Source organism: Humulus lupulus, chromosome 8, assembly GCF_963169125.1.
Source record: "Humulus lupulus chromosome 8, drHumLupu1.1, whole genome shotgun sequence".
NCBI lineage: Eukaryota > Viridiplantae > Streptophyta > Magnoliopsida > Rosales > Cannabaceae > Humulus > Humulus lupulus.
The window spans coordinates 143068651-143095492 of record NC_084800.1 but is presented as its reverse complement, the minus strand read 5'-3'; the positions used below and the strand labels follow the sequence as shown (position 1 = coordinate 143095492).

Below are 26842 nucleotides of genomic sequence, written 5' to 3'. Positions count from 1 at the left end.
AGGAAGGGGTATTAGTGGAAGGGTAGAACAGTCATTTGGTAGGATAAATGATTATTAGCTGAAGGGAAAATATGATATACGTATAACATTTGGAGAAAGGGGCTTTATGCTGAATGTTGGAGACCTAGAGGAGCAAAACTAAGATGGAAGGGAGAAGCTGAATTTAGCTCTTGGAAGGAGAATTAAGGAGTGATTGAAGATGTCAAGCAAGCTTAGACCAAGAATATTCAGAGGTAAGATCTTGATTATGATATATCCAAGTTTTAGGTCTGAAATATTAGATAATGAATGTGAATTGAGGCAAGTTGGTGGCTGGTTTTATGTAATTTCAGAATTGGGAAATTAAGGGGGAAGGAGGTTTAGAGCTGGAGGTTGGACTCATCACTCAAGGTAAGGTCTTTGTATGTTTATTAGGCTTGTTTTTGTTAAGGTATAGGGAGTTTGGAGTGTGGTTTGAGTTTGGGTTCAAGCTGTTCTTAATTTTCTGGTTTGAGTTGTTAAGTGTGAAATTCAAGAGTGGATTTTAGGATTGAAGGTGTGAGTGAGCTTGGGCATGATGTTTTTGGGTTGTTGTGAGGTTTATTAAAGGTTTAGAGTTGGTTTTGGGACTAAGGATGGAGTTTGGGGTGATTTGGAGAGGTTGGAGCTCGGGAAAATGTGAGGGAAAAACCCAGAATTCTGGGCTGCGAAGGCGTGCCGCGGCACGGGTTTTGTGTGCCGCGGCCTGGAGTCTCTGATTGATGGGTGCCGCGGCACAAGAAAGTGGTGCCGCGGCACAAGGCTAATTTCAGGATGTCACACTTGGCAATTTTTGGCCTTTGCTCCGGGGGTTCGGGAGATGTCTCCGGGGTGTTGTTCTAAGGTTTTGGGGGTTCCGAGAGTGTGGATTGGGTTCCGGGAAGGTAGTCTTGGATTGGTTAATGACAAAGAATATTGTATTTGTGTTGTGATTAGGACTTTGGAGGGGCTCGAGGTAGAGGACCGTGCTCGCGGCTTCGTGGCATCGGAAACCAGTGAATTGAAAGGTAAGAAAGCTGCACCTGAGTATGTGGTTAGGTTGGGACTAAGTGTTCCCTATGTTGGTATGTATTGTTATGTAAATGTGATTAACCATGTGGTCATGATGGGACTAAGTGTTCCCAATATTTGTATATCATGTCGTGAGATGGTGTTATTACGCCATGGGACATGCGATTACCGGCCTAAGGGTGTCGGAATCATTATTTGCGCACTGGGGCGCGGCTCAGCCACTGGGAGCTGAGGCAGCTTGTTTATCACTGAGCTTGGTTAAGCTGGCCAGAGTCAGTGAGTATTACACTGGGGGCGGCTCTATTGAGCCGAAGACAGTGTGCCAAATAGAGGGTGCGACTAAGGGCGACAACCCTGAATGTTATTTGATGGGTATGACAATCTATTGGTTATAAATGTGAATGTTGTGCTATGAACATAGTTGATTGACTGTCTGGACGACAACTGTTATTACTGATTGGATAGATGTATGAAATGTTGAGCTCTTGGTTGAGCATTGTAAAATATTTGTTAAGTGTTGCTGATCTTATTATGTTATCATGCCTTCTTGCTGGGCCTTGGCTCACGGGTGCTACGTGGTGCAGGTTAAGGCAAGGGCAGGCTGGACCAAGCCCGAGGTGGAGAGCTCCAAGGTGAAATGTACATAGCTAGCTGTTCGATCACCACGATCGAGGAGTGGACCAGGGCAGGGACTACCTAACTGCTCGTTTTTGCCTTAGTATGGCCAGTCAGTGTATTTAAACTTTGTAACTTTTGTAAATGGCTTTTAAACTGTCATTTTTGGGATCCCATGTAAATAAACAATGCTTAGTAATGAAAATATAACTTTTGAGACCAAAACACTTTTAACCCTAGTTCCTCTACTGTTTCAGTAACACGATTTTACGTAAATAACTTGATTAGCAAGTCTGGCACCTTATAAACACACAGTGTAACGGTCTTGGCTATCCAGGGCGTTACATAATAGCACTCTATCTTTCATTCTCAGAGTTTCTTAGCAACAATATTCAGAGATATTTTTTATATCCAAAGAAACAGATAGCTAATATGATGTAAAAGATGACTTTTAAGATAGCTTTTTCAAACCCCAAAGGAAGTAGGGAAAGAGAGGGGGGCAAGTAAATTTACAATAAGGAAATCAAGAGAAAAAAGGTATGCGCAGAAATAAATTAAGTAAGAAAATTGGAATGCATCATTGCGGAGTAAAAATAAATCGAGAGTAGATTAAAAAGGAGAACAAAAAATTGTACCTGTGACAGCATATAGAGCACATAAAGCATGGAAATCAAGAGAGCGGTCCTGTAAAGAAAGAAATATAGGATCAGAAAGAGTACACAGTCGTTACTCCTTAGGAACTAGAAAGTTACATCTAACATGTGAGAAATAATCATAGCAAAATTGGAGTGTATAAATATCATATGAATGAAAATACATATAGCGTATTAGCTATTATGTTTAGACATTTAGTTGACGCACTGGCATGAGAAACTGGGTTCAATTCAAGAAAAAAACAAACATGGGGCACAATGATGTGACCTACTCATCATGATACCAAATAGATGGGTCACTGATGTGATCTACACCAAGCTTAACACTCTCAAGGTCGTATTTTAATCATACCATGTAAGCCTATACCATTTGAAATATAGAACCATTGTGTCTAAAAGAGGGATTGCTTAATCTAACAATGATAAGATACTATTCAGTATACACAACTGTCAACAACACTTAAAACATTTGTCCAAATACCAAATAGCCCAAAAAGAATATAGTGAGTTATAAATTGTCCATTCATATAGTAATTACTGACTAAGATGGCCATAAACGAACCAAGTGATGTATTGGAACAGCTATCAATGTTCCAAATCTGCCGTTAATTCGTCCAACAATTTCATGGACCTGGCTTGTGAGTTTTTGATCTGTGAAAATGCAATATGAAACCGTGCATTAATTGAATTTTAGCACCAAAGCAAACAAATGCACTTAGAACTGAAGTGTACTTCCTCAAACAAGGTAAGTTGTTTAACTCTGAAAAAAAAAATATCTTAACCGTTGTTGACTGAGTAAATTATTTTAAAACAATGACAATAATAAGATGGAGAGGCAAAATAGAACACTATTCTGCATCAACCCCAAGCTACAATCAGAAGTAACCTAGAACTCAAAACACAAAGCTTATAGCTCAAATTCAGACATAGAAACACATTAAACTACTAAAAGATCTAGCACAAGGAATTCAACTTAAATTTAGACATTCCAATGAGTTTTTCTCTCCTTACTAAAGAAGAAGAATTCCTAAAATGCAACAGACGCTAGTCCTTCTGCCAGGGCTTGAATTAATCAAGGAAACAAAAAGAAATCATGAAACATAAAGAATAAAACTATTTGCAAATCAGGCAAACACAAGAAGAAGCAATGCAAATTTAGACAGAAGTATACACTTTGGAACATTTGTTCTAGTTGGCAAAGCAATTTGCAACAAAACTACTTTGTCACGCCAATCAGGGTTTTCCTCGAGGAATTTTTCGAAGGCCAATATCTTCTGAGGAATCCCTTTGATCATATCAAGGCGACCTACACCTAACATCACCTGTAATGCCATATATTTCACATAAGAAATAGTTAATATATAAAACATAAGATATATCATTAAATATACAAATTAGAGAGGAAAAAAAATATTAATCTACTAAAATTAGAATTACAAACACCTCTCTACCCATGCAACAAGCAGTAGCAATAGCATAAATAGAAATGTGTCACTAGGAAGGCAAGGACTAAGAATTATCTAACAGCTTTACAGTAAAAGAACCAAACATGAATATCCAGGACGAACACTCTGAAACAAATCATAAGTTTCCATAACGTGTGGGTTGAAGAAACTAGCACTACACCAAATAACCCTTTCCACAACATTTAAGAATAACTCTTTTAAAAAGGTGTTATCCTAAACCCATCTAATTAGGCTGGACATAAAAAAATGGCGCACAAATTCATTAATTGGCGGCAAATGAAATATTTGTACCAAATTGTATTATTTCTATTCTCATTTTCTAAATCTACATATCTCATTCTCTCTCTTAACTCTATGTAAATCTCCTACCCAAACCCCAAATTTTCCCGAGACCTCTCTAAAAAAATTTCAAAACTTTCCGAGAGGAAATTCTCCAAATTTCCCAGAAATTTCCCCATAGCCTCAAACTCCCAGCTCTCCCTACCTCTCACCGAAATCCCAAAATTCTAGTCCTCTACTAATAATCTTTATCCTGTGCTATTACTTGCTTATTTTCTTATTCACTTTGTCTCTCTCTCCTTTTTTCGTGTGTGGGTTTCGTCGTTTTTGTTACACTAGATAGCCAGTATTTGAGCTCTGAAATCTCCGTTAGACATGGGGAAACTGCTAAAAGAGGTGCTCAAGACTCTTTGCGGTTCGAATCAGTGGTCTTATGCTGTGTTCTGGAAGATCGGCTGCCAAAACCCTAAGTAAGTTTTAGTTGAGAAATAATTTGGTCTCAACTAAAGGTGTAGAAGTAGTTCTATAACTTTTCTTTGGCTGATATTTGTCCCTGGTTTGGATGAGTAGAAAGAAGCTCAACACGTGAGTTAGATTCAATTGAGTTAGTTTATCAACTGCAAAATATTGATGTTTTTAGAAAATTTTCATTTTTTATTTCCGTTTTTGTCCATGTTTTCTTAGAAGCCAAACAAAGTAGATCTGTTGGGTCATTTCTTTTTCTTTAAAGGGTTTTTGGGGACTAGGGTTTGTGATATCTTTCTGGTTCTAAGATATGATACACATGTGAAAAGTCTTAACTATTATCGTTTTCTAGATTTTGTTTCGTAATCTGATTTTTGTTGTTTCCTATTTTTGGAATGTTATGTCTTTCTTTGTTATGTTTTTCCTTCTAGATTCCCAGTGAAAAAAGCATGTTCATTATAGGTTCACTAACCACTCTATGCCTGACTCATTAAATATCCTAAATCTATTGGTTCAGATTTCGGTCTGCGATGCTTGATTCTATTCAGATTTACTTTGTTGTTTCAAGGGGGAGAAAATTTTAATATTTTCCACTAGCGGTTAATTTGATGGAAAAATCAGTTCCTTTTGTCTTTGTCCAGGCTTCTGAAAAATGCAATTTTAACTATTTTTTATGCTCAAATTACTGGGAAAAAAAGACTACTTTAGGTACTTGGAAATCAATATATAATATTGTTTAATGCTTCTTGGTACTGGACTGTTTCTTTAACTTTTAATATGCCCTAAGGATGAAGAATTTTACTTGTTGACAGGCTGCTAATATGGGAAGAATATCACTATGAATCCTCAAATTCTTCTCTACCTGCAAGCATTTGTGGAGCTGGGAGTACTGAGCTACCTTTTGGAGAGTGGGAAAGACTATTGATGTCATCTGAAACTTGCCCTTCTCAGCTTGGAAGTCAAGTGGGAGATCAAGTCTCGGCACTTATTAAAAAAATGATGATTAGTAATCAGGTCAATATAGTGGGTGAAGGGTATGCATTTTCCATCTTCCATTAAGTTTTTTAACTATTTAATGTGACTACCTTGTAATTTGTAATGAAGTGTATGCCTTCTGATATTTATTTAATTATATATTTTTGAGGTTTCAGAATAGTTGGGCGAGCTGCATTTACTGGAAACCATCAATGGATTCTTTCAAATAGTTATGATAAATATGTCCATCCCCCAGAGGTAATATTATCAATAATGACACTAAAGAATTCTGTCATACTGTATTGCTCATTTTGCAGAGCCTAGAGAGATGGTCTATAAGTTATAACTCATGTTTACTATGAATGGTTGCAAAGGAAAAGTTAGGGATTGTCTCTGAATTTTATTTTCTAGTTGTGTATGTATGCAATTTGACATCTGAAACTTGGAAGTTTTTTTTATTTTTCTTGGATTTTTTCAGATCTTAAATGAGATGTGTCACCAATTTTCAGTTGGCATGCAGGTTTGCTGTCTTTATCTGCCATCTGCTATTTTTGTCTAATCTTTGTCCTGCTCATTTGGATCGTGGTGGAGGCTGGTGGAGCTAGCAATGAGACCGATTCGATCCTCGCCAAGTCGGGACTCCGGACCATTCATGTTGGATTCGAGCAGTGGATGCCGAATTATTGGGAGGGTCGTCATCGATTGGAGGCTCGGATGAGGCTTCGTGCATTGAGGTGAGTTCATGGTACTTTTGCTCAGCTCAGTTGTTTATTTTAGCGTTTATGTTAGTTTTGTTTCCAAAATTGAGTTCATTGGCTATTGTTTTGGATGGCCACTAGTCCAGGTTCTTGAATTGCTTTTTTCTCTATAAAATGGCAGCATAAATTCCTCTTTAACCCAAATCAATATCATTAATGCTCAATGGTATACAAATGTGTATATATATATAACAGAAATTTTAATAGAATTAAAATATATCAATCAGAATTTTGTTGCTATAGATGAGAATGCTTGATTTTTTTTTTACTTTTGGTAATTGGAATGATGTGGACCATTTTAAGATAATAATGAAGTATGATTTCACAAAGCACATTGTTATTTCAAAGTTGAACTGTTTATAGATTTCTCAATACCAAGTTTGCAATCATCATCTTTTTATTTAGGCCTGTACAATTTTTAGGCAATTTGTCATTATGTGTTAAGAATTTTGACTCTCTTTCTTACTCCATTATTCCAGCTTCTGAAATGACCGATTTTTTCTATCTAGTTAAGTTTTTTATTAATTATATAAATGTTATCTTTTTGAAATGGTTTATGACTGAATTGGATTTTTCTATATTCATTTCTATGAATACCCTACTAATTTGTACAATATTATGATAATTACTATCTCATTTTTATTGTTACTATGTCCCATAAGCTAATCTCAATAATTTTATTACTGTTGTGGTTGGATTAGTATTGAAAGTAAATTTTGTTTAACTTCTCTATCCTTTCCCCCCTATTTCTCTCTCACACATATATATACATGAACACATATTTCTTATTATTGATATTCTTAAAATTGTTGAGGGCTTTGTGGTAGTTTGAATTATCAAAACAAATTTTACTTATTTTCATAGAGTTTATATCATAATATGATGCCATTTGCAAGTTTCTTCTCTTTTTCCACTTGCTGCCCCTGTTTTGCATTGTGAGTGAAATCTGAAGAAAAAAAATAATGGGTTTATTTAAGCAAAAGATGGCAGAGATATCTTAAGTATATTTTATGGAATATTTTATTCATTATTGCAGCAGTTTCTCTCGCTCTTTTTCTTGTTGCACTTGTTCATAGTTGTTATGAATGAATGGTTTAAAATATTTATTATACTTACAACTGCATGACAAGACACTGCAGTAGTCTATTACTCTAATATTTTACTGCATCCTAGAATTTTAAACAATCAGATGATTTATCTGCTAAATTTTGTCCTTGTAGGGAAGGTTCTTGAGCTTTATTTTGAGATGTAGTCCATATGTATAATAACTAAGGGAAAACTGAATGTTTTGTCAATCAAGTGTTATACTTTTAAAGGGCCGATATTTGCATTAATCTATCACCTATGTTGTACATGAATTTATTGGTTAAATAGAAGTTCTTTTGTTAGCTTGTCGGAAATTCAGAATGCACGTGGCATAATGGATGTTCTTACATAAATACTTAGCGCAATATAACTTATGTACTGATTTTTTATTTGTAAGCTGTAAAGTTAATTTTACTGTATTTTCCTTTTTAATGTTAGTGGGTTTTACAAATGGTAGTATCCTTTGCCCTGTGATGGAGAAACTCAATGTTGGAAACAATGCCTTGGCCTGATGATTACTTTCCTTTTTTTTCCACGGTTCTTTAGTTTGTTTCTACATTACTTTGTGCCTGATGATGAAAACTTTTATTTTTGTATTGATATGTGCATTGATTTCATTTTGAGCCTCCATCTTTTCTGCTCTCACCATCTTTGGTACTCACCATGATCCATTATTTTATTTTATTTATTTATTTATTACTATTTTCTCATGTTGGTTGTGGTGATGATGATCTGTGTTTGCTGTTGGTGGTGGTGAATGCCAAAGGTGATGGTTGAAGTGGTGGTGTTTAAACCTTGAAGATGTGATTGGTTCTTAATGAAATTTCAATGTTCATGAAATTTCTAGCATTAATCTCTGAGGGCATTTATATATTAAAATGGTCTCTTTTTACAGCTACAAAATATATATTTTATTGCCTTATGTAATAATATGAAGATATTGTCATTTTTTTTTGTTAGTTTTCACTTTCTTTGCATGCTTATTTGCCCTGTGATGGAAAATCTAATTTTCAGAAGCAGTTTCATGGTTTTGCATTATATTCCTTGTCTCTCTCTCTCTCTCTATACATACATACATACATACATATACATTGCTCTCTCTCTCTCTCTCTCTCTCTCTACTTTTTCACCAAAAAAAGTCTATTTTACAGAATCTATTGTGAGTGCTCTTAAGGCTTATAATGAAAATTCTCATGTACACTGTTAATGACCATATTAGCTTATGAGATCTGAGGGCTTTTGAATATCTAAGTTTGTTATTCTCTGTTTTATAATGCTTTATTTGCTTTATCACCTGTTAATAGATTAGAGGAAGAATTATTTAAAGATTACCTTTATTATTAATCTGTTTTATAATGCATGTTTTTGAACACTACTTGGCAATGCCTTTGATGCTTTTGTATCAAGTAACTTGAACCTGTTTGCAGTGCATTCTTGTTTACATTGGATTTGATTTTGTCGATATCTATTTTGGCCCATCTTTGCTTCTTAGATTATGAACTTTTTTTTTTGGCCTGATGATGATAGTTTTACACACGAGTCTTCAGTTTGGTTTTATCTTTCTGCTCCCACCATTATCAACATTCATTATAAGCCTCCAAAGGCCATTTGCTGCATATTTTGTGTCAACGTGTCGTTACTCCTATTATTATTGTTGTTCTCTAAAGGATAGAATAAATTATCTGTTGGAAGTGCATTTATGGTGGTTTTGGTGAATGAGAAGGTGGACTATATAGCATTATAGCATATAATCTATTGCTCTGCTCTGGATTGTGTATAAAGCTAGATGTGACATTAGGCAATTTCTTGTGCATCATTCTTTTGAATCTTATAATTCATGCAGAAAAATAAAATTGTAGAGGCTAGTTGATGGGATTTTTGAAGTTTTGATGTAATTAATTGTTTTTTTTTTCCTGTTTTCATTCTAGTGTTTGTATCTAGAGAGATTTATTCTAATCATCAAGATATATAAAACAATATAAACATGGAAAATTTAACTTTTTTTAAAGCTATTTTTTTAATTGCTTGTAAGAAAATGAACTTTGTTTTGAAATCTTTGATGTGCTGCATATTAAACTTAGAATATGTTTTGTGTTAGTCTTTGTAAAATGTGAAGTATTAAATTTATTTATTTTCATGTGAACAAATTCACCTAAATAGGTGAAATGTATTTAAATGCAGGGGTTGGAGATTGAAGGGGAGTTGCCTGAGAAAAAGACTTGTTATGAAGGAGTATTTTATAATTACTTTAGCATAGGTATGTTTGTGTGATTTTTGACTTGTCTAAGAGCTGATAATTATTCTGTATTAGTATATGTGTGTGTGTGTGGTTCGCTCCCTCTTAGTTTTATATGAAGCAGACCAGGGCTGTATTTTTTATCATTCTACATAAGCCTCCTTATTTTTTGGATCTATATTACAGGAATGGATGCTCAGGTGGCTTACGGCTTTCATCATTTACGTAATGAGAAACCTTACCTGGCACAAGGACCAATTTCTAATAAGGTCTGGTTTGTTATCTTATTATGTGAAAAGTCTTGTGATTACGGACTATTACCAATGATTTTTTAGAACTGAAATTGTTATTTGGATATTTGTATCTTGATGTAAATGTACCCTGCTGGAAAAAAGGCACAGTGCTTATTTATTTTACCAGCTAAACTCTTCTAATTGATTGTCGCAGCTGATCTATTCTGGTTATAGTTGCGATCAAGGTTGGTTCTTTACACCTTGTACAGGTGATCCACGATTAAGGTGAAATATCTTTAAGTTTAAGTAGTTTGTTTTGTTAAGAGGGTTGTTCTGCTTTATGATTTGTTGTTTGTTGATGGAAATAATTTATCAGCAAGTAGGATTCCACTTTGATTTAATTTTATTCTCTTGTGCTTTTCTCCTTCTAAAATTACTGGGGCTCAAAGGGTGAAAGAACAAAGCATATTTTTAAATGATTCTCTCCTGTTGTGGTTGATAATTTGTTCGGAGCTGTAGTCATTAAGAGTAACAATATTCTGCCTTGATCATAATCTGTATTTGCTTACACATCTTAATACTTTTTTGGCTCAGGGGACTAACAAATATTTTAAGGTTGCATGTCAAAAAGGTCAATTGCTCAGAATGGGAGCAAATTACTGTTCCGTCAAGGTACTTTTGTGAGTTTGTTTTATTTGCAATATAATTTTATCTGGCAATGTGTTTCTTCTTATTCTTCTTAGATAAGTACCATCTCTGTCGCTAAGTATTATCATCATTTATACATTTTTCATTGATATTCTTATTCTATAAATCTCATTTTGTACTTATGTGTTCCTCTAGTGTAAGAGCTATTGTTGCTTTAAATCTTCATAACTATGGAAGTGGACGACATCCCTGGGGTAATCTGAAGCCAGATTATTTGGAAAAGGTATATATCTCTCCTCGAGATAATGTTAATTTTCATTGGGTTTGTTAGCTCTATGTTCTTCTATGTTGTATGTTGGTTATGCAAATGTGAGCATGAAAATACTCGAGTACTTACGAAGTTATTGTTTTTCCCTGATTCATCAATAATACTCAAGTACTGTGGAGTAATTGTGTTTCACACTTTCACCTCACTCATCATAATTTTCCCCTTACCATATTTGATCTCATGTACCATATGATCCATTCAGACTTTACATGATGATAACATCCCCTGTTATTGAAGGGACTTAAGTTTCAGGTCAATAATGCTTATCTTGACATTTATTGTTCTCACAGAAAAAGTTTGTTGAGGCCCATGCTGATGATGGTCTTCTAGAAATTTTTGGCCTTAAGCACGGATGGCATGCATCATTTGTTATGGTCGAACTCATCTCTGCCAAGCACATTGCTCAGGTACTGCTCTTTATTTTTTATCTTATATTCATTCTATCATATTTGTTATAACTCTGCGTAGAAAGTGCACCTGCACCGTTTTATTTCATGCAATCAAAGTGAGTTCAGTGTTAGAATCCAAAGACTTGTTGAATTATCATATATGTATAAAATTTCTGCTGGGTATTTAGTAGGGGCATCTATTTTTCGGAGATCTTGATAAATGTACAAACTTTATTGATATGCTTCTGAGTGTTATCCTGGTTTCTTCTTTGAAAAACTGTTGTCTGGAAAAGAATTTAGATGGTGAACCATAAATGATTGCATTGATCTAGTTTGTTAGTCTTGTACTCCTGTCATTTAAGGGTTAAGGATATGGTTGGAATAGTAGCCTGTTGCTGGCTCTTGAGCCAAGTATTTATTAATGGAAATTAACAAACAAGTGCGAAAATGATTGCAAATTTTTTTAAATAATTTTTTTCTCTTTCTTGCTTGGTTCATTTTCAATATTATTGAAAAGGACATTTAGTCTTTTGACTTTAAAAGTCTAATTGGTCTTGTAGTCGTAAATATGCTGCACACTGCTCTGTCTTGTAGTCTTAAGTCTTATGTTCTTAATAATAAAATGATTTTTTTTTACAATGTGCAGGTATATTGAGATGATTTCTTTGGAACAATTCTTGACAACATTTGTAGTTGAGGCCTTTAGAATGGAAGAATGTATTTCACTAATTTTTGTATACATTTCTTGTTTTGTATTTAGTGATAAAGGAATCAGAATTGGGCATAAATTATGTTTTAGTATGATTTCTTAAGCTTAGACTAGTAGACTAAATATTGTAATTACATTTGAGTAATTAATAAAATTCTATTTATGTTATCTTATTTGGCTTCAACTTTCATATTTGTTTTTCTAGTTTTGTGTAAGTAAAAAAAGATTATGTTTCTCTAAGCTAATATAACACATGTGTTATACAAATAATGTGTTATACTAAAGTGTAGTATAACACAAAAAAAGTGTTATACTAAAGTGTAGTATAACACAAAAAAAAGTGTTATACTAAAGTGTAGTATAACACAAAAAAAGTGTTATACTAAAGTATAGTATAACACAAAAAAAAGTGTTATACTAAAGTGTAGTATAACACAAAAAAAGTGTTATATAATCGACTATAAATAACATAATTAAACACTTATCTATATATTAAAATAACACAAAAATTGTGTTATCGTTGACAGTACAATAACACATTTGTATAACACTGATAAAGTGTTATGTAAAGTACCCTGACCTACGATAACATAGTCTGTCTTAACACATCAGAAAGTGTTATCGTAGGTTTTGATAACACATTTTTGGTGTTATTAAAAGCATTTTTTCTTGTAGTGTAGACCGTGATAACTTGCACATGTTACTATCATAAACAAGGTCTCAAAGCATATCAAGCGACCAACTATCCTAAAACTTCATGTCATAGGAAACTAGACAGTGAGATAAATTATGCTTAAGAATTAATACATGTTCCCATTATGTTGTGGAAGTTGAGTGTATGCATGGCATACTTTTATTCTAAAAATATATTATTTACCTTCCGCCCAGCAAATCTTTCTTTAAGTTCTCTAATGTGTTCCTAGACTTGAGGAAGCTCCAGTGCACGTATAAAGCGATCTGAATCTATACCAATGGGACACTGAAAATTTTAGCACTGCATTCTGTCCAACTGTTTCAGGCACATTTACACTAGCCCAACCAATCCACCTTGCCTCAAACTCCTTCACGCCTTTAACACAACCATACAGTACAAGTGAATAACAAGTTTACAAAGAAAAAAACCAAATCATCAGGTAAAAAAAGTAACAAAAAACTATTAATACGAGGAACTATTTTGTTAAACACGCAATAATATCATCAAGAGAACAATCTTAGTATAAATATAAATAGACCAAACAATCTTAAAAAATGAAGAGTAGGAATTGCATACCCAGAAGAGCACTAACTAAACCCCCAGCACTAATCTCTAAATGCCATACATCTTCACCTTCCTTACAGCAGAGACTGGTAATCTGTTAGCCACCACAATATCAACCTATACACAATAACGGGGTTTCGAGGAGGAATCCACATACAGAACTTCAGAAAAAAGGTGTTGAGCTCTACTGTGAGGAAGATGATACAAAGACTAACAACTTGAATGAAACGCCATGGACCAAGCAAGGGATGCCACTCATCTTTGTCCCACTGAGCTAGTGTAAATTGTTCTAGTGTTCTTTTGACCTGAGTCAGTAAAAAATGCATCTAACTCGGTGTCAATAACAAAGGTTCACAAGAAACAGAAAATGAGACATGACAAGCAAATTTCTTAAGCTAAAAATTACAGGGAATCCATGATTTTCTATTTACATGAAAAAAAAAACACTAAAACACATGTATTTCTACTCCAAACAATATGATCCAATTTTTAACTTCTTGCTACAACTTAGTAACTCTCCATTAAATATTCAAAACTAAAACACCCAAATCAGAGCATACTTTTCCAATAATATTAACTCTCCATTAAATATTCAAAACTAAAACACCAAAATCAGAGCATACTTTTCCAATAATATTAACTCTCCATTAAATATTCAAAACTAAAATACCAAACTTAGAGCATACTTTTCCAATAATATTAGGCTGACGGCTTATCCCAACCCACTTGTACGTTTTTCCATCAAAGTACCTAATAGTATGCATTCCTGCCCAGATACCTGCAGCATACACACCAAAAGAAACTTGTCATAATTTGCACAGAAAGCTCATATAGCATACAATGAAAAATTATAGCCACAATCTGCTTAATATTGTAGAAGAAATAATTGAATATAAGCAGAAATTGTTAATAAATTGAGTTCTCACCAAACCAGTTGTAGATCAAAATATCAAGAACAATACTGTCCCACCAGAATTCATTAAAATTTGGTAGCATGTGACGGAAGGTAAGCTGAAAATGCGAAGATAAGCTTTAATATACAGCCATAACCACCAAAGCACTCAAAACACACTTGTCGGAAACATAAAAGACATTTGATCTCTGCTCAAAGAAGGAGAAAGCAGAACCAATTTAAATAAACTATGAAAGGCACACAATAAAACATATTATATTTGTCAAAGAACTAACCTCCATCATCTCAAATCCAATTGATTGCACCCAAAGAAGAGGTTGATTACGAAGCAATATAGCTTTACCCCCACCATCCAATAATATGAGCTAAAACGAATTCATCAAAAAGTGTTTCCTATAGAAATTAAAATATTATAAACATAGAGAAGTCAGAAGTCTGCTTAACTGCAACATAGAAGACGTACACAATACACCAAGAGGATATGATCAGAGAATATCATAAGTAAACAGATTATTGAAGAAGAAATCATACATAAACATTCTTAAACCTGCTTGTAGGATTTTTAGGAAGATATATGCAGCAGTCAGCTCCATAAGATCTTTCAGGAAGTTCTACACGTAATTACAAAGTATAAACAATCAGCATAAGCTTCTCATTCAACTGATGAAAAATAAAAGAATTTGCATAAATAATATGCAAAGTTAAATTTTGCAAGCTTAAACTGCATTACCAACACCAAGATCCGGATGGAGAAACTTCATAAACTGTCGAGCATCATCTCGCTTCTAGAAAGAGAGAAAATGTAAAGTTGTTACCATAAGATATAAATAAAAAAACAAAATCATAGATAAATGAATAACTTCAAAAGGCTCAAAAAAATGTGAAAAGAATCTGAAGTAGATGACTCTAGAGTGAATCAAAAGAATGCTTCTCCACAAATTTTTATTTTTTGGAAAAAAAGATCACTATACAGATATGAAAGAGAAGAGCTGACCTGAAAAAGCAAAAATGTGAGAGCAACAAGGTAAACAACAGCCATGCCATGAACTAAGCGCCAAATTGCTGGATGCGGTCTAATCAGAATCTTGTGTGAATTTATGTCAGAAAACAACATACAGGATTCAACTGAGTACCCCTTGAAACTCTAGCATACACCAGACATAAAAGAGTTCACATGTTTTATGCTAATTCTTTTGCGAAAAAAAAACAGGTGAGAAAAAATCTTACCCATTCGTCACCCTTCAGTCCCCGTCTGTCCCCGACCTTGCACAAGACACAGTCGACCACCACCTGCACCGATCTAGCCCTCACCACCAAAGCACCGTCTGCATCCCATCATCGCCAACCTTTTGTCCCTGCCTATGTCCCATAGTCGTCGAGCCTTAGTCCACGCCTGAGGGACAATCGGAGTAGCTCTTGCGGCGGAGCAGAAGAGGAATCAGAGAAAATTGGTGCGGAGGAGCTTTCGGAGCCTTTGCCTTTTACATTTGCTAAAAAAATTGCTTTTACATATGCCATTTTTTCCCTCCCTTTTAATTTTATCCAACCATTTTTTTCCCTCCATTTAACTTTACCGCTTTCTAACTTTACCTATTATAATACTTTTCCAATTAGCTTACAATTATGTATTATAGAAAGAGGTATTTGGTGTAGTGAGTTCATGAACACTCAGGATTTAGGTTAATCTATAAATGATCATCAGTTATGATATGAATTACAAGTCTTTGTTGTTAACTGGTTTTTGGATAAAGACTTTAATTCATATCTATCCATGTCATATATAATCATATTATATAAAGCACATTTACCGAGATGTCTTACCACATCAATAATATGAATCTAGATTATTTGTATCATTATGATACTCAGTAAACCGTACTTACAACTCCAATTAAAGAATTCTATAACTTTAATTTGTTGTTGTTGACTATTTTTATTCATTCATGTGATCTTAATTCTCTTGTACTAATACAAGATCATATCCTCAATAATGAATATGGAATTTTTCTGATATTTACAAAATTATTCAAACAATAATTTAACAATCTAAATATAATAAACCAGTGTATCTATTTATTCACAGAAATAACAAATGTCTTTTACATGCTTTTAGGACACACTCCTAACACTTTGAACATCCTTAATCTTTGTTGGTGATTTCATATCGACTAGGGCTTTGATTTTCTCGGGATTGGCTTCAATTCCTCTCGAGTTAACTATAAATCCCAGGAACTTCCCTGATCCTACTCCGAAGGAGCATTTAAGGTGATTCCGCTTCATCTGATATTTGTTCAAGACGTTGAAGCACTCCTGCAAATCCTCTATATGCCATTTTTCCTTCTTTGACTTTACCAACTTGTCGTCGACATAGACCTCCATGTTTATGTCGATCAGCTCCTTAAACATGTGGTTGACTAGTCGTTGGTAAGTCGCACCAGCATTTTTCGAAAGCTAGGGCATTACTTTGTAACAGTAAAGCTCTGTATCAGTCCGAAAGCTAGTGTGATCCTCATCAGGGGGATGCATACTAATCTGATTATATCTGGAGCATGCATCCATAAAAGAGAGAATCCCATGCCCTGAAGTGGCATCGACCAGTTGGTCGATCCTAGGGAGTGGGAAACAATCCTTGGGGCAGGCTTTATTGAGGTCTGTGAAATCCACACATGTTCGCCATTTGCAATTCGGCTTGGGAACTAGCACGGGATTAGAGACCCACGATAGATAAAACGCCACCCTGATGAACCCATTCTCCTTTAGCTTCTCAACTTCTTCTTTTAAGGCCTTTGATCTATCTTTGTCGAGTAGCCTTCTTTTCTGTTGCACCAGTGGAAAACTCTTATCGATGTTTAGGACATGGCTAATGACTGTAGGGTCTATTCCGACCATGTCTTTGTGTGACCAGGTGAAGACTCCCTGGTTCCTCCTTAAAAATTCCACTAGTGCTTGTTTTGTTGTTGTCTTTAAGTTTTTACCGACTTTCACAACCCTGGTCAGATTTTCTTCATCGATTTGGACCTCTTCAAGGTCCTCGATGGGTCCTATTTCTTCCTCAAAATCCCCAAAGTGAGGATCCAAATCTCTATCCTCACTTTGGGGAACAACCTATTTGGTGACATTGCCACCTGCCTAGGCCTAAGCATCAATGGCCATTTGCAACTCTTTTTCGGGAACATCTCTCGACACACCTTTCTTTGCCTTGGTCATCGAGGCATTGTAGCACTCCCTTGCCTCCCGCTGATTTCCCAATATGCATCCTACCCTTGCGTCTGTTGGGAATTTCATGGCAAGGTGCCATATTGAAGTGACGACTCGTAGGTCGACCAAAATTGGCCTCCCAATTACAGCATTGTATGCCGAAGGACAATCAACTACTATGAAAGTAGTGAGTAATGTCCTGTTAGCAGGTGCAGTACCTGCTGTAACTGGAAGCCTAATCGACCCAGTTGGGTTGAGCTCTTCGCCGGAAAAACCATAGATGGTTTGGTTGCATGGCTCCAGGTCCTTGATGGATAGCTTCATTCTCTCTAGTAAATACTTGTAAAGGATGTTGACCGAGCTTCCTGTGTCAACCAACACCCTCTTCACCATCATGTTGGCAATTTGCACGTCCACGACCAGCGGGTCAGAGTGCAGGAATTATACGTGTTGGGCATCGTCTTTAGAGAAGATTATTAATTCCTCCTCTATTCGAGCCTTCTTTGGTGCTCGATCCTCAACACTCATCATCTCGATGTCCTGGTCGTGGCGTAGGGTTCGAGCGTATCGTTCCCTTGCCTTCCCACTACCCCCTGCAAAGTGCTGCCATAGGAGCTGGCTGTAGGGGTGGCGAGCGTTGGCGTGCAGGTGCCTGCTCATTGCCACTTTGAGCCCCTTGCTGGGATCCTCCTGCGGCTCGCACATATCTCCTTAGATGTCCCTGCCTAATCAAGAACTCGATCTCGCCTTTCAACTGGTTGCATTCATTAGTATCGTGCCCGTAGTCGTTGTGAAAGCGACAGAACTTCGTCGTATCTCTTTTGGAGATATCTTTCCTTATATGTGCGGGTCATTTGTAAGGCACACTTGAGTAGGTTGCCTGGTAGACTTCCGCTCGGCTTTCGACACGGGCCGTGTAGTTGGTGAATCTCGGCTCGTATCGACTGCCTTTGGGTCGTTTATTCTTAGAATCTGAGGGTTCATTGTTCGCCCATTTTTCATCGTTCCTACCATTGCCATTACCGTTTCCCTTGCCGTTGCCATTGGGTTTTTATGACCCGTTGGCAGCTTTGGCGGGTTCTTCCTTCAACACCTTGTCTTTTGTTGGCGATTTCCCTTCATTGGCGATTTCCCTTCATTGGCAATCGCATCCTCGAGCTTGATATATCGATCAGCCCGATCCGAAAACTCCTGGGTACTTCTTAGCCCATTCTTTTTGAGGCTACTCTAGAGGGGTGAATGGCACCTAACCCCAGCAATTAGAGCCATCATCTTACCTTCATTGCCCACTGTCTTGGTTCCAGCTACTGCTCGCATGAAGCGTTGGACATATTCTTTTAAGGGCTCTCCCTCTTTCTGGCGTATCTCGACCAGCGGTTGGCCTCTGTGGGGTGTACGCAACTCGCATATATTTTTTCGTAAAATTCCTCTACGAACATCTCCCAAGATACTATACTAGCAGGAGGGACATGAAGAACCACTCCTGAGCGGTGTCAGATAGTGTCGCGGGGAAGATCCTGCAGCGGGCATCTTCCGACACTTTCTGTATATCCATTTGTATCTCAAACTTATTAAAGTGAGATACTGGGTCTCCGTACCCGTCAAAGTTCGACAATGTTGGCATCTTGAACTTACTGGGGGTTTTAGCCACAACAATCCTTTGTACAAAGGGAGTGCCCCTCCTCCTATCGTACTCTATATGGGACGTTTGTCCCCCGACCAGTTGTTGTATCGCCTAGTTCAGAGCATCAATCTGAGCCTGAATCGCTTCTGGGACTGCTAGGGCAACCAGTGTCGGGGGAGCGTACTCGTCGTGCCTTTCACGGAGGTCGTTAAGTACGTCACTTAAATCATCTTCCCTGCGTCTCTGCTCGCTAACTCCTAGCCGATCAAAGAAGTTCTGTTGCCTTGGTTGCCCCCCAGCGTTATGGCTAGTTGGCCTATTTTCTCTAGGTGGGGGGCTTCTGCCTCCACCTCTTTCCTCATTTCTCCGACCAGCATTTCCTCTGTTGGAATCGGCTTCACTATAGTCATGGCTATCTCTAAATTGTGGTTGACTACGGCATGACCGGCTGTTCACACTATTTCCTCCTCGGGCTGGCATCTCCCGAGCGTTAGGGGGAGGCCTGCGCTGGTCGTTGGGTCCCCGTGCATTGCTATGTCATGGGGGGGTCGTGACTGTAGAGCCTGACTCGATGTTTCTTCTGTTGGCAGAAGGACACTGTCCCCTGCTCGGTAGATTCGGCTCTTTATCCGTTGGGCGCTAGGGCTGCGGGGCGGTTGCCCGGCCCTATTCTTCCTCGGGCGCTGAGGATTGCCTTGACCAGCCTGAGAGGGAGGCTACTGCTCGGGATCCCTAACTGGGACATCATCCTGAGCCACAGGGGCTTCTCCAGCCTTTGAGGGCTTGCTGGCTGGAGGGGAGGACTAGGATTGGGAGCCCTCTGACGTGGCGCACTCGGTGGCTGATCTGGCTGAGAGGCTGGCGCAGCCTGACTCCGAGCCAAATGGATGGCTTCTTCAAGAATGGCCATGGCATCCTTCTACCGATGGTCCATGTCCGCGTGCCGCTCACTCAGCTCCTGGCGCTAGCGTTCTATTTCCCTTTGCTGCAGCGCCATTGTCTCCGCAGCATTCTCCTGATTGGCCCTCAGATTAGCCAACTCTTCCCGCAACACCCCCAGCGTTGCCCTCAGCATTTTGGAATCTAACTCCTCCTCTTCAAACTCCAAATGTGGTTCATTCTCAGCCACATTTGGGGGAGGAGGTTTGGATGGTGCAGCGCCAGCAGCCTGTCCAGTCTTCTTGGATGTTTTCGCCATTAGATTTTCTTATAGTTTTTTATCAAGCTCTCAATGAAAGCACCAGAATGTTGACCCTTGATTTGGCCAATGACATGGAGTCAAATGTACGACAGAAGATGAGACGACAATTAAGAGTTTGATCTAATGGTAAAGAAGAAAACACCAACGATTTATAGTGGTTCGGCCCCAAAGAATGGTAATGAACTATGTCCACTTAGTGCTATTATTAATATTGAATCTCAAAGCCATGATCAAAGAACTAGGGTTCTTGAGTTTCAAAAACCTTGGGAGAATTACAATAAAACGATGGATAATCACACTATAGCTTTCTCTCTCAATACTCAGGAAAAAGATTCAGAGATCAAAAAGTCCCTTCCTTGAGCTATTTCATGCATATTTTTAGGCTCAAGGAGGGTTACATGGGCCAATAGGCCTTAACTTTCCTTAATAACCGCGTATCAAGGTAATAAAGAGGAAATATTCAATGCAATTATTATAGGATTACAATCTTAGAAGTAAATAAATCAAAGTATACGACTAGCCTAGCCGTATCTAATAGTTAAGCCTGACGAAGTGATGTGCCTCTGGTCGATGTCGAACAACACTTCTGCCACGTGTCAACCACGTGTGAGAAATCCTTGCCACGTCATCAACAACCGTCTTTGGGTAAACATTAAGGATCCTAGATTTTCAGGGATAAAGCTGACGACTACCAAAAAAGGTGATAGTTTTGGGATTTGTGCAGTTAAAAACCCTAATTCAGAACCCCCATTTCTTAGCTTACATGATACGCTATTATTCAAAAAATCATATCTTTGTATTTTTTGCACTAAGTTTGAGTTTGGAACCCATGATCGAAAATTTTTGGATCCTAATTTTATGTAGTATCAACTAAACAATATTGCTAAGGCTACTGACTAGTGCATACATTCATACAGAAAGGAAGAACATAAAAATGCATCAAGAAATAAAGATTGAGAAATCAAAGAATGGAACTTACACACAGAAGCCTGCAGGTACAATGACATTATCGACTGAAGGACCAGTTGCAAGGATGATCTCACATAATCGAAAATGCTAATTTTTTTTGTCTTCTCGGTTTGGAGAACATGCAAAGAAGAAAATAGAGTTTTTTTTTTTTTTTTTGCTCTGGGTTTTTCATTTTCTTTTTCTTTGAAAATTGGAACGTAGAAGTGAGGAAGATCAACATGACCCGGCTATATATATGCCCCAGATGGAGGTCAAGGGTCGAACTAATCAGGGCATTTGGTTGGATTTGGTACTTGATCTAACGGACTGGTGCAAATATGACAATGGCGGCAAAAAGCTGAAATGCGAAAAGACGTGGGCGTGTCGAAAAAAGTACTAAAGTGCTCTGATTGAACAATCTGTGGCTGATGCGTGTCTGCACTCGAGTGTGGTAGGTGGCTCAATTTTCAAAAGTGGCAGTTCAAAAGTTTCCTTCTCATAGGATTCGAACTGATACTTTTGAGGGGGGAAAATGTTACACCCAAATTTCAAAAATAGAAGTTTTTGATCTCGAAAGTTAGACTCGTAAGGTGTAAGCTAGAAATAAGCCAATTCATCAATATCAAAGATAGTCTCGCTAAGCAGTAAATGCAACAACATTGGAATTGGTGAGATCGGAAACTATGTGGTCTCTAAGGAGTTCCGAGGTTATAAGTCAGGCTCGAAACCACAATGGAAATAGTTAAACACTTGTATAAATCTCCCAATTTATTTCCTACCATCAGACAAGATGGTTCGAGCTTGAGGATTGTGAGCTCAAAAAGGATGATTTCGACAACGTTACTTGTTAAGAACATAGGCGAACCGAGGTATCGAGCTCATGATGGGTGAACGGTCTCGAAGGCGTGAGAGTCTAGTGTAATGACCCAAATTTCCTAATAAGGTTTAGGACCTTGATTAGGAGGCTGGGAGGGCCATAATTGATTTATTATGCCATTATATGATTATATGCATGTTTATGTGAATTATATTATTATATGACGATAAATTCATGCATATGGGTCCATTTTTCATTATAAGGGCATTTTGGTAATTTGGCCCGTTGAGGGCACATTTGTATATTTTCATGCATGTTGGTGAATTTTGAATAAGGCCACATCATAATGTGGATTTTTTCGAGCCATTCGGCATGAGACAATCTTTGAATGCAAGTTATCTGTTTGGTCATAACGGGGTTAATTTCGAGGCTCAGGGTGAGTCTCGGGGTAATTTGGTGATTGGAACATTACCGAGAATTAAAGGGTAATGGGATATGATTTATTGGAATTTGAGAATATTGGGAATAATGGGAATTGGAGGGTGTTCATTATGATTAACGAGGTAGATGGGAAAGGACGATTTTTCCCTTGGTGGCCTTAAGAGGACTTTAAATGACTTAGGGGCATTTTGGTATTTTGACCTTAAGATATATATGAACCATAGAAAGCTATAGAAGCTTAACCAATATAGAGCATCAACTTCTTCTTCTCCCATTCATCATTTTCTCTCTCTCCTTTTCTCTTTGAATTTGGAAGCTTCATTTGAGGAACCAAGATAAGGAAGTAGACCTTGAGGGTCTAGGGTTGTGTTCCACCATTGAAGAGGGTGTGATCTGAGCTTGAGGTAAGTTTCTGGCCATTAGAACTCTGGTTTTTCTCTGTTTTTCTTATTGAATTTCAGTTGGGATTTTGATTTGAAAGTTGAGAATTGATGGGAGTTTTTGGCTATGATTGATTAGGTTATGATGCCTAGGACATGTAAAGTAGATATTTGGGTTCATTTGGGGTTTTCGATGAGGTTTGGGATTAATTTTTCAAGGTTGGAAATGGAGAAGTCGAAGGAGGAAGAACTAGGGCTGGTTCAGCCTGGTTCTAGTGCTATAGCGCCCAAGGGAGGGCGCTACAGCGCTAGCCAGGGTAAACCAACTAGGGGGCAGCACTGTAGCGCTACCCTACTTTTCCTGATTCGTATTTTGGGCACTTTTGAGGGTTTTTGGCTCAGGGTTTCAATTCCTAAGGCTTGGGATCGAATCTACTAGCCGTTTTAGTATGATTCGAGGTTCCGAGAGTGAGGTTTAGGTCAAGAACCTTTTATTGTTGATTTCATTAATTGGATTCCATATTTGGTTATGACTAGGTGACCGCTAAGGTATTAAAGGATTGATTGTTCTCAAGGGTCGTTATTAACGTATTTCTCGCTCGAACCAGAAGTAAGAAAAATGCACCCCATATGTGACATGCATTGTTTTTTATGTAGCTTGTTGAGTGCTCTATTTGTATATCTGGAATGCATATCAAATGCTCGACAATTTGCTATCTGTGAATGGTACTGACTTATTAGTTAGAATCGGCAATGGTGTCAGTATTAACTGTGAAGTTGTGACTCATTAGCCAGGTTCGGCAGTAGTATTGAGCACTGGCTGTATGGTATTGTCTTATGAGTCAAGAATGATATTAGTGTGTTAAACACAATAAAAAAATATTAGATCTAATTGACATAAGAATTATCATCAGAAGCATGAAATGCTTGACCGACCTTAAGTTCGATGAAAATCAAAAGCGCTTGTCTAGTCTAAAGGCTAGTTATTTAGAGCCAGAGCCAAAAGGCTAAGGTGACTTACACATCACATGGGTAGGAGGGTATGGGACCTCAGAGAAAGACTTATCAGTTATCTACACAGAGATGGACTATCACTCATCTTACCGAGATGGACTTATCAGTCATCTGACCGAGATAGACTTATCAGTCATCTGACCGAGTTAGACTTATCAATCATCTGACCAATATAGACTTATCAGTCATCTGACCGAGATAGACTTATTACTCATCAAACTAAGATAGAATTATTAGTCATCGAACCGAGGTAGACTTATCAGTCATCTAACTGAGATAGACTTATCAGTCATCTGATCGAGATAGACTTATCAGTCATCTGACTGAGATAGACTTATCAGCCATCCAACCGAGATAGACTTATAAGTCATCTATACAGAGATAGACTTATTAATCATCTATTTAGAGAGTGGCTTATTAGTCAACTATTCAGAAAGAATTATTAGTCGTTTACCTCAGAGTGAGACTTATTAGCCATCTACCTCAGAGCGAGAGACTTATTAGTCATCTACTCAGAGCGCAGGACTTCACAAACATTTATATGCACCTGCTTGCATGCATGAGTAGGATTATTACTGCTAGGCATGCCTATTATGACATAGTAACATGTTATTACTTGTTCATGAGCATATTAAGTTTTCTTGTTGAGCTTTGGCTGACGGGTGGTATGTGGTGCAGGTAAAGGACAAAGAAAGTTGGACCATCCTTGAGTTGGAGAGCTTAGGTGACGATGTGTACATATGCGGATGCTCGACCGCCACGGCCGAGGGTTGAAAGAAGAACTAGGGTTAAACCTTATTTTGCCGCTTAGGTCAGTTGGTTGTAAATCTTTTGTTGTAATTAACCTTTAAATTATATTTTTGGGATCCCAATGTATACAGTAAACATTTTAGTGAAACGTTGTATCTTAACCAAAAATTTTAACCCTAAACCGCTAATCATACTTAGTTACACGATTATGGCCAAATTATATTAGCGAGTTTAGCACTGTTTAAAATGCACACTGTAACGGTCCCTGGGTAGGAGGGCATTACATCTAGTGTCCATGCTCGTAAGTTATGTGTGAACATGTTTATTGTTATAAAATGTTTAAGGGATCAGATGTAATCTGTTATTAAATCCCAAATATCATGGGATTTATACGCGTACATGATAACCATACGCGTTTATTTGCATTTATTTAATTGATTTGAATCATAACTCCCTGAAATCTGAGGGGAGATATTCGGTAAACCACTCTATAAATAGAGTGGAACAATTCATTTGTAAAGGGAGAGAAATTTGTATTGGGAAGACTCTGTATAATTGCTTCCAAAAAGCTTTGAGAGAATTCCATAAAGTGAATAACACAGACTCGTGGACTAGGCAGATTTTAACTTCTGAACCAAGTAAAAATCGTGTCTTTTATCATTTTTTTCCTCTGGTATTTTGTTTAATTGCTCTCCATATCTAAGTTAACGAAAAACGGCGTCAACAAAATTTTAACAAAATAACCAATTAATTAATTTAAACATAACTAACATTAAAATTAATATATAATTCAAATATTTATCAAACTAACTAATATCGTTATTGTCATTAAAAATAAATACACTGTTAATTTAATCAAAATACATAAACTAATAACTAAATATAATCATTAAGGTCAATATTGTAATTATCTTTATCTTCAAAATTTTGTTGTGGCGGGGGCGGTGGTTGTGTCTATGGCGGTGGAGGAATATAAGGCTACTGTGAAGATCATCCAAGTGTGAGGTCCCCAAACTGATCTCGAAGTTGTGGCTGTATCGGGGTGGATAAAATAGGTTTTTACGACCCGCCCCCAAACTCACCATATCTAACTTGTGGTTGTTGTTGCGAGGAACCCCCAAGTTCACCATACCGACAAAACGGTTGCTGCTACAATGAACCTCCAACCTCCCCATACCTAAGATTAGGTTGCAGATGTTGCATTGATACTCCTTGAATATCGGTAAAGTTAAAATATAGTGGAGGAGACTGGGAAGAGCATCCAAACATGTACTGATTTTGATACTGCGGAGGTTGTTGCGATGGCACATATGGTATATACTGTAGAGGAGGTTGGTACTGTTTTTGTGGCTGTGTATGAAGGTCAGGATGGGCGGTGTTACTCTGAGAAGACGTACCACCTTCAGATTGTGATGGCAAATACCTCTGTAGAAAACTGTCAAACCGTGGGTTATACAGATTACTGGGTTGCTAAGGTGCCATCATCTAAATCGTCTCACGCATTGCCTTCATCATCAAAGTCATAGTAGTCATATCTTCATTAGGCGTAGGAGCCGTATGTGCTTGGAACTGACTTTGATTTGTAGAGCTAGAGGTTGACTTTCTCACTTTCCCTTTCACCCTATAACCCACTCTTCTTTGGTAGTCAGATTTATCCCCAAGTACTTTACTTAGTATCTCATATTGATTGACCGGGGACGAATCAACGCCAGATACATTACTAGACCCCTCACTCTGCTGTTGAGACTGCCTATCAAGCTGTGACCTCTGAAGCTTCGCCGCAATTTTTCATGTATAAAGAAAACATTAGAAACAAAAAACTAAGATAATTTTTCGAATATGAGAACACAATAATATTCACTTACATAATCTTGTTGAGCTACCTCGTTGACAAAAGCTTTTGTCGATTTTTTCATATGAACATCCCTCCAAGTATCAACAACATGCACATCTGGGTGCTCCAATACAAATGTAAACAAATTGTTTTAGAATGTGTTATTTTGTAAAATTAAATTAACATATTCGTGACACTTAGCTGCCAACGATCTTGTGCCTTGTGTTGTTACATACTTCATTTGTTTTCTGTTTGCTTGGTTTTTAGCGGAGCGAGCCAAAAATATTTCGCTCAAAAACAACTCACAAATATCCTTCTATGTCTCCTTAGTGTAATGGTTAAGTGGCTTAGAGAGGGAATTCTCTCAATCTTTTGGTCTCATGTAATGATTTTTGAAGTGTCTATGTCTAATGTTCTTTCTCTCATGATATATTTCGCCCATCTCCTTATAGACAGTTGCCAGAACTAACTCAGGTTGTGGATGACCGTCTATATTATAGTAATACTGCATTAAGAAAAAAAATTAGATTACTTTGTAAATAATGCAAATAAATAAAGCAAAGCATAAGATTTGTAATTTTTTACCCTCATACGA

At 37.2% G+C, this 26842-nt stretch overlaps 1 protein-coding gene and 1 pseudogene across 4 annotated transcripts; one reads left to right on the top strand and one right to left on the bottom strand.

The window, feature by feature from the left end:
* The first annotated feature begins 4080 nt into the window (after positions 1-4080).
* On the top strand, positions 4081-12015 carry LOC133798525 (diacylglycerol kinase 3-like). 4 transcript variants are annotated; one of them, XM_062236849.1, is made up of 11 exons: positions 4082-4512; positions 5320-5521; positions 5659-5740; positions 5992-6216; positions 9508-9583; positions 9749-9831; positions 10010-10080; positions 10390-10467; positions 10639-10726; positions 11062-11178; positions 11807-12015. In XM_062236849.1, exons 6-11 carry the CDS (start codon positions 9751-9753, stop codon positions 11813-11815), a joined length of 444 nt encoding a protein of 147 aa, XP_062092833.1. In that variant the 5' UTR covers positions 4082-4512; positions 5320-5521; positions 5659-5740; positions 5992-6216; positions 9508-9583; positions 9749-9750; the 3' UTR covers positions 11816-12015. The 4 variants fall into 4 exon arrangements, with proteins under 4 accessions (XP_062092834.1, XP_062092833.1, XP_062092831.1 ...); XM_062236847.1 differs by having other exon boundaries at positions 5961-6216; XM_062236848.1 differs by having other exon boundaries at positions 4083-4512; positions 6003-6216.
* Positions 12016-13228: 1213 nt separating this feature from the next.
* Positions 13229-16553, bottom strand: LOC133796125 (CDP-diacylglycerol--serine O-phosphatidyltransferase 1-like; annotated as a pseudogene).
* Positions 16554-26842: the final 10289 nt, after the last annotated feature.